The 7,679-nt window shown below is 50.9% G+C and overlaps 1 protein-coding gene across 1 annotated transcript; it reads left to right on the top strand.

Annotated features, from left to right (window-relative positions):
• The first annotated feature begins 3,787 nt into the window (after positions 1–3,787).
• On the top strand, positions 3,788–5,437 carry LOC135821847 (uncharacterized). The gene is made up of 2 exons (XM_065334843.1): positions 3,788–4,437; positions 5,425–5,437. Exons 1-2 carry the CDS (start codon positions 3,788–3,790, stop codon positions 5,435–5,437), a joined length of 663 nt encoding a protein of 220 aa, XP_065190915.1.
• The last annotated feature ends 2,242 nt before the right edge of the window (positions 5,438–7,679 follow it).

Genomic DNA, 7,679 nt, shown 5'->3' with positions numbered 1-7,679 from the left:
GCCCTAAAGCCAGGTAAAGGCCTATCCACACACTACAACAAAAACCGCGTACAAGTCACTTTTCCATCGCGTGTCGCATCGCAAAAAAGCTTCTGTGAATCCCGCTTAAGTTGTTATGGAGAACCGTGGGAAACGGCGCGAAAGTGAAAAAGTCGCTTGAACGGTAATCAGCAACTTCCGAACCCCGATACAAGGCCACTTTTTACTTTCATTTCAAGTAGCTTTTCCAGGTTTCGGAAGTAGCTAGTTGTTGAAGTATTTGTTGAAGTATCTTGAGAAAATGCCGAAGGTTGTGTTCTGTGAAGAGCTGGAAGGAAAGCTCATTGAGCAGTGGGCTGCAGAACAGAGAGCGAGCAATGGGACGATGAAAAAGAGGCCGGTGAAGGAGAAGGAGATTGCCGTGAAGTTGAATTTATTCGGCCGCGAGCTGTATGGCGATAAATTTCAGAATGAGATCACAGTGCCGGTTGTCCACAATTGACGGCCAAGCGAAGTAGTGCTTGCACTCAAGAGCAGCAACAGTCCTGCTGTGGGAAAGAAAGAATATTCTGACTGTTCATCCGTTTCCAAATCGTGCATGCGTGCAGTCAAAAAAAACTTGATCGACTCAATGATTGGCTGAGGTATGTCGCAAACAGTAACCTCTTTCGTCTTTGATTGTCCATAACTGGAGGCATTCTCCACTCGAATCAACAAACAGGGAGACATAGGTAGGAACAATAAGATAAAGCCTCCACGAACAAACTTCTGAGTCGATGATTTCTCTTTCAGATCAATGTGGAACCCGAGATATGCGTGTTAAAACAAAATGGCGTCACGATTTATTGAAAGTGGTATAGTTGGTGGAACGAGTGTTCAAAACCATTTGAACTTCATACTGTTCGTCTTCTTTTTGACATGCTCTCTTTCCATCGTCCTTAGCTTTAGATTGTTGTGAGCTGTTGTGGCTTTCTCCTATACCTCTGGGGGATGCCAAGTGATGGTTTTGAGAGGCTGGTGATGGCTGTAAGCGAGAGTTTGCCGATCGCCGTCGTCCTCGCTATAGCGATGAAAATACTAGTTACTGCGCACCTGGCAGATATCACAACACGTCGGAGCGTCCAGGAGCAAAGGAATCTTGGGTTTTCACTGGAATCTAGTTCCTCCGGCATCGTGTAGCCCACCGTCGGTGAATGGCCGTCCAGAAAGGTTGAACCTGGTCTTCTGCAGCATCTCGGAGTCCTGCGAGGCACACCGTGTACGCCTGCCATGTATTGTACAAATAAAAATCACGAAGTAGTGGACTCTACAGTGATGAGTCTATCCTGTATGCTGCAAAAGACGCAGGAAATGTGACTGGTGTCTGTACACTAGACGCTAACACCCCAGTCTTCTCCTGCAGGATCTGTTTGACATTGACATATGCAGTGGGTCGACATTGACCTGGTTTGGAAGCTATCATAATAGTATCTGCCTGGGTGGATGTAGCAGGTTGGCATTGGCTCGTCGTCCAGTCCGGAATTTTCTTGTAACCGTGGACTACCGGCAGGGTTTGTGATCATCCCTGCTCACTTCAATATTATACACACACAACCGTTCCCTTTGTTGCTCATCTTATCCCAAGTACTGAATTTGCTGACGATATTGCGCCACACTTGTCACAACCTACCGCCGCTGCTGTGGCGACTGGTTCGTCAATGGCGGTGACCAGGCCTACTGACTAGCTTCAAGACAGTGGCCTCGTTGTCAACCCAGCCAAAAGGCAGGTTTATCGATCCAGCCTCAGCGCCATGTTGACGATGCCCTAGTGACTGTGTGTCATGGAGTTGTATTGCCATCAGCGGTCATTGCCGTTCACCTTGGTGCAGCCCTCAACACCTGGCTCCCATGGGAGTCTCAAGGGGGCAAAGTTGTTGCCAAAGCAGCTCAGAAGATTGGTGCATCGTGGTGTAGGTGAGCACATAACTAGGACTTCCTGGCGCCTATTTGTCCAGGCTGTGATACTACGTGACATGCTGTACTGCACATTCTTTTAAGCACTGCAAGGCCGGCAGCTGGACCGACTGCATGGGGTCGTGCACATGCAGGCCATCTGTTGCCAGTGCAGTATTCTGGAACGTTTTCTTCTGCTGACATCCGTGGAATAATAAACTTTCATTGCTTCAAAGCAAGTTGCTCTACCTTGCTGTTGTGCTCCTAGTGTCCATACAACAGTAACCTGTTATAAGGTATTATTTTCCTTTCCATTTCCCAACCAGGGAATACTACAATGTAGATTCTCTTTCTGCATACTTTAGTGCGTGCCCGCGCGCACGGATGTGTGTGTGTGTGTATACCTCGCTCGCCACTCGAAGTTCTGTTCCCCATTACTGAAACACTGTCGGTCCTTTCAGGACCTGCCATCATCTGCGGATGGGCGTTATTGTAATGTGTGTGCGTGTTTCATTCAGAATCAGATACGCTATCGTTGCTATAAGAGAAAATCTGTGGGTACACATCCAGTGCATTTGTAGATTTGCGTGCTTTTCTTGCCACCATCGCGTACATGGGACATTGTGTGTGTGTGTGTGTGTGTGTCAATCACGCCACGCCATCTCTCGAAGACTGCACACATGTATAGGTTAAACAAAACCGGGGCCATAGTACAACCCTGCCGCAAGCCATTCTCAACCCGAATCGGTGCAAGCAGGTCTCCACCCACACGAATACTGGCAGTCATGTCGCTATGGAAGGAACTGATTATGGTGATCAGATTCCCTGGGACGCCAAGTCTAGCCAACACTCTCCACATAGCACTCCGCGGAACCGAGTCGTACGCTTTCTTCAGATCGATAAATACAGCGAAACCTTTCGTGGCATGTTCGTGCAACTTTTCCATGATCTGCCGCACAGCAAACACCATATCCGAACAACCACGGCCCCTGCGGAAACCACACTGCGAGTCAGGCAAGCACCTTTCTCCGAGAACCTGCAGACGATTGGCAATCATGCGAGCAACTAGCTTTCCAGCCACATCCAGTAACGATATCCCACGCCAGTTGTCGCAAGACCCCAGGTCACCCTTCTTGGGGATGGGGACGAGGATAGCATCAGACCAATCATGTGGAACGCTGCCAGTCTCCCACACCACCCGTATCAGTTCATGCAACCTCGCAATCAGGGTAGGGCCACCGTACTTCAGCATCTCCACAGATATCTCGGATCCGCCGCATGCCTTGCCACACTTCATCCCTCGCAATGCACGCCAAATCTCATCACACTCAGGCACGACACCAAGCTCCGTCATAACCGGCCGCTGCTCGATCGAATCCACTACCTCCAAGTCGTAAGCACTGGCAATGTTCAGGAGGCCATCGAAATGTTCACGCCACCTTCCACCGGTGGCCTCTGCCGTGTCACAGATCTCTCCTTGCTTGTTTCTGATAGCAGTTGCTGCACGGGGACGCATACCACCCAAGGAGGTCTTAATGTTACCGATACACTCCCAACCGCTCTTCGCCGTCAAGCCAAACCATTCACAATCCTTTGCCTGTCTCAGCAGCCAGTCTCGCTTCAGCCTCCGCATGGTGCACCGCGCCGCACTACGAGATGTGTGTGTGTGTGTGATGATGGTGAGCTGGGGATCCCACTCGTCCAGTTTCGGAGGGAACGGCTTTTCAACACCAGATTGGCAGAGTATCGCAGAGTTCGGCTGACGGAGTGTCAGTTTGCGGATGATTCAGCCTTGCTCGCAGTTACGCATGCTGGTGCTGAGAGGGCTCTATCCTCGTTCAGGGATGTAGCTGGTGCGTTTGGCCTTAGTGTCAATATGTCCAAGACCAAATTCATGGCGGCTGGGGCTGGTATTGTGGATGCCGACCAGACCCCTTTGGATGGTGTTGTTGACCACGTTGAGGCCTTTCGCTATCTCGGTTGTCATGTTACGCCGGACGCCCGGAGCTCATTTGATGTGTCTCGGCGAGTTGCTGCTGCATCGGGTGCGTTCTGTACACTGCGGGAGTCGGTTTTCGCCAGTGATGACTTCAGCATCGCCATCAAGCGCATCGTGTATGGAGTGACTGTCCTGGCGGTCCTTCTTTATGGATCTGAGAGTTGGACCGTCAGGCAGCGTGATGTCCGTCGCCTGGAGTCCTTTCACCTGCAGTGCGTGCGTTCCATCCTGAAGATAAATCGTGGCCGGCAGATCGAGGAGCACATCTCCTCTCTCCAGGTTCGCAGGATGTGGGGCGATATGGAGGAGATCGCGGATAAAGTCAGAGTCCGCCGACTTCGATGGCTTGGCCACGTGTCCCGCATGCCAGATCGGATCCCTCGTCAGCTGCTGTACGGCGCATTACCCTCCAAACGTCCACCGCATGGACCCGGTAAGCGCTGGAAGGACTCCGCGAAGTGCGACTTGATGGCTGTTGGCGTTCCTCTGGAGCAGCTTGGTGACATCGTCCAAGATCGACAGGGATGGCGAGTCACCTGCCGTGATGCTGTCGACGCTATTGTTCAGGCCCGCATGGAGCCTGTGGCGAAGCCCCTCATCTGTGGCACTTGTGCGCGCAGTTTTCGTCGGCCGCAGGACATTGCGAGGCACAAGTGTAACGCTGTTCGCGCGGCCCGCGCGCGCTGAGTATGGCGTTCCCCGCCCGGTGGACAAACACGTCTCCTGGTCTGCCCCGTATGGGGCCACATAGCCAGTCATGGCAGTGGAAGAAGGAAGGAAGGAAGGTGTGTGTGTGTGTGTGTGTGTGTGTGTGTGTGTGTGTGTGTGTGTGTGTGCACGTCTGTGTGTATGGGGATAGTACTGTCTGTATCGGCTTTTGGTACAAATGTTCAGGTATGTGCTTGCATGTGTGAACATGAAATTGTTCAGGTATGTGCATGCTATGTTGTTATTATGTGTATGTGTGCATTTGATTGCAGAAACATCAATAATTACACATCACACATTTTGCCAGTAATCATACTGAGACGCCTTACCTGTTGTTTATGGGATCTGTTCGTCCGCGAAAGTCACGATATGCCACCATTGCTACAACCAGAGTAGTGTTTCGTAGAACAGCAGCTAGCCATTGGCGGATTATGCCGGCATAATATTTGGCATAATCTTGGGATTTCGGCAAAAAACAATGCTCCGGCGTAATATACGGATTCCAACGTGTAAGGTCGGCATAATCTTTCGGTTTAGACAAAAATTACGCTTAGAGGCATAATAAAGCTTTGTCAGAAAGCCTGCAGATGGGTTTTTTTTAAATACCCCAGTTACGACTCCTTGTCATAGCCCTTGGCGGATTATGCCGGCATAATCTTGGGATTTCGCCAAAAAAATTATGCTCCGGCATAATAATTATACGGATTCCAACGTGTAAGGTCGTCATAATCTTTCGGTTTAAACAAAAATTATGCTTAGGGCATGGCCGTGTGTGTATGCGTGGTTTCTCAATCCTCTATGTACAGCGTGAATACATAGTGGAACCGAGCATAATTCAGCATATTTTGTTGGCATAACTGTGGCATAATCAAAAGCATAATTTGACGATTGGCCGAGCATAGTCCGCCATTGGCTAACAACAGCTTCAAAGTCTCTATGTTGAGTCACGCACATCTCCCCTTCAGAGAATGCCAGCGCCGCTGCGCTTTCGCGGCAACAAAAGCACTCTGCCTCCCTCAACATTGTTTTGCAGAAAAGGCAACCACACCAACGCCTGTGCCCAATTCGCTGGACTGCATCTGGTATGTGTGTATCGCCTTCAGCAGCATCAGCAGCTATAGCCTGAGCACTCTCTGGAGGGCCCTGCGGCTCAAAGCGAAACGGCCCTCTGACTGCGGGCGCAGAAAATTCATTTTCTTCCTCTTGGATAGCTTCATCCTGCCCCACAGCTTCATCCTGTTCTACAACTTCACCCTGATCCACATCTTCACCCTGCACATACACACCCCAATTTCATTTATTACTGCTTTCTATCTGCATTCGCCACCTTTTCATTGGGCAGATCTGCCCGTTTGGTTTGCGAATTAAAATAAACACAACAACAACAACACACACACACACACACACACACACACACACACACACACACACACACACACACACACACACACACACACACACACACACCTGTCCTGTCCTGTCCTGTAGAGCCACTACCACTAGGGTCACGTGGGCCCCGGAGGGGCAGCAGAGAGAGAGAAAGAGCACACCAGCCGATGGCGCTCCAGATGCGAGACTAGTCGGAACCGGCGAGAGCAGATACACATATGCGGGAACTTGTCCCGTTCTCTGGCCGTTGGTCGGTGGCAGTGCGTTGAACAGCGATGGCGGTTGCGTCCCTGGGTTGAGCGGAAACAACGATTGCAGGTGTCACAGTGAGCATTGCAACAACTCCGAGCGGTAGTGTCACCGGTGACGACAGCAGCTGGTTCGGTCGGTACTAGGCACGAGGTAGAAGCGGAGCAACGATGCACAGCCAAGCCTCCGCGGCTCCGGAACCAACGATGACACGGAGGGCACTGACAACCGGCTTCTGCCGTTCAGCCCTGCACTTGTGCCTAGCGAGGTCGCCCTGACGTGCGAAGTGCCGGGCGCATGTGAAACAAGTCACCAGTGCGAGTACGAGAGGATCCGGGGCGTCCGAGGCCCAGTCTGGGCGAGAGTCACAGGCCACTCTGTACCAGTCCGCTTCAAGGTCTCGTAACACACATCTCAGACCTCAGACATGCCCATCGCGGAAGCGATGATAGCGAACAGCTATGACTTGTTAGACATAGCAACTTGTGCTGGGATTACACCATTCAACAGCTTGCAAGGCTGATGAATTGACCGCCACTATTTTCAGCCTGGTATCCACCACACAGCTGTTTGAAGTGACTTTTTCTGGCCAGTGAATCCCTATTCACACACACACACACACACACACACACACACACACACACACACACACACACACACACACACACACACACACACACACACACACACACACACACACACACACACACACACACACACACACACACACACACACACACACACACACACACACACACACACACACACACACACACACACACACACACACACACACACACACACACACACACACACACACACACACACACACACACACACACACACACACACACACACACACACACACACACACACACACACACACACACACACACACACACACACACACACACACACACACACACACACACACACACACACACACACACACACACACACACACACACACACACACACACACACACACACACACACACACACACACACACACACACACACACACACACACACACACACACACACACACACACACACACACACACACACACACACACACACACACACACACACACACACACACACACACACACACACACACACACACACACACACACACACACACACACACACACACACACACACACACACACACACACACACACACACACACACACACACACACACACACACACACACACACACACACACACACACACACACACACACACACACACACACACACACACACACACACACACACACACACACACACACACACACACACACACACACACACACACACACACACACACACACACACACACACACACACACACACACACACACACACACACACACACACACACACACACACACACACACACACACACACACACACACA

The sequence above is a fragment of the Sycon ciliatum genome, chromosome 7 (genome assembly GCF_964019385.1).
Source record: "Sycon ciliatum chromosome 7, ocSycCili1.1, whole genome shotgun sequence".
NCBI lineage: Eukaryota > Metazoa > Porifera > Calcarea > Leucosolenida > Sycettidae > Sycon > Sycon ciliatum.
This window is presented reverse-complemented; position numbering and strand designations above follow the sequence as displayed.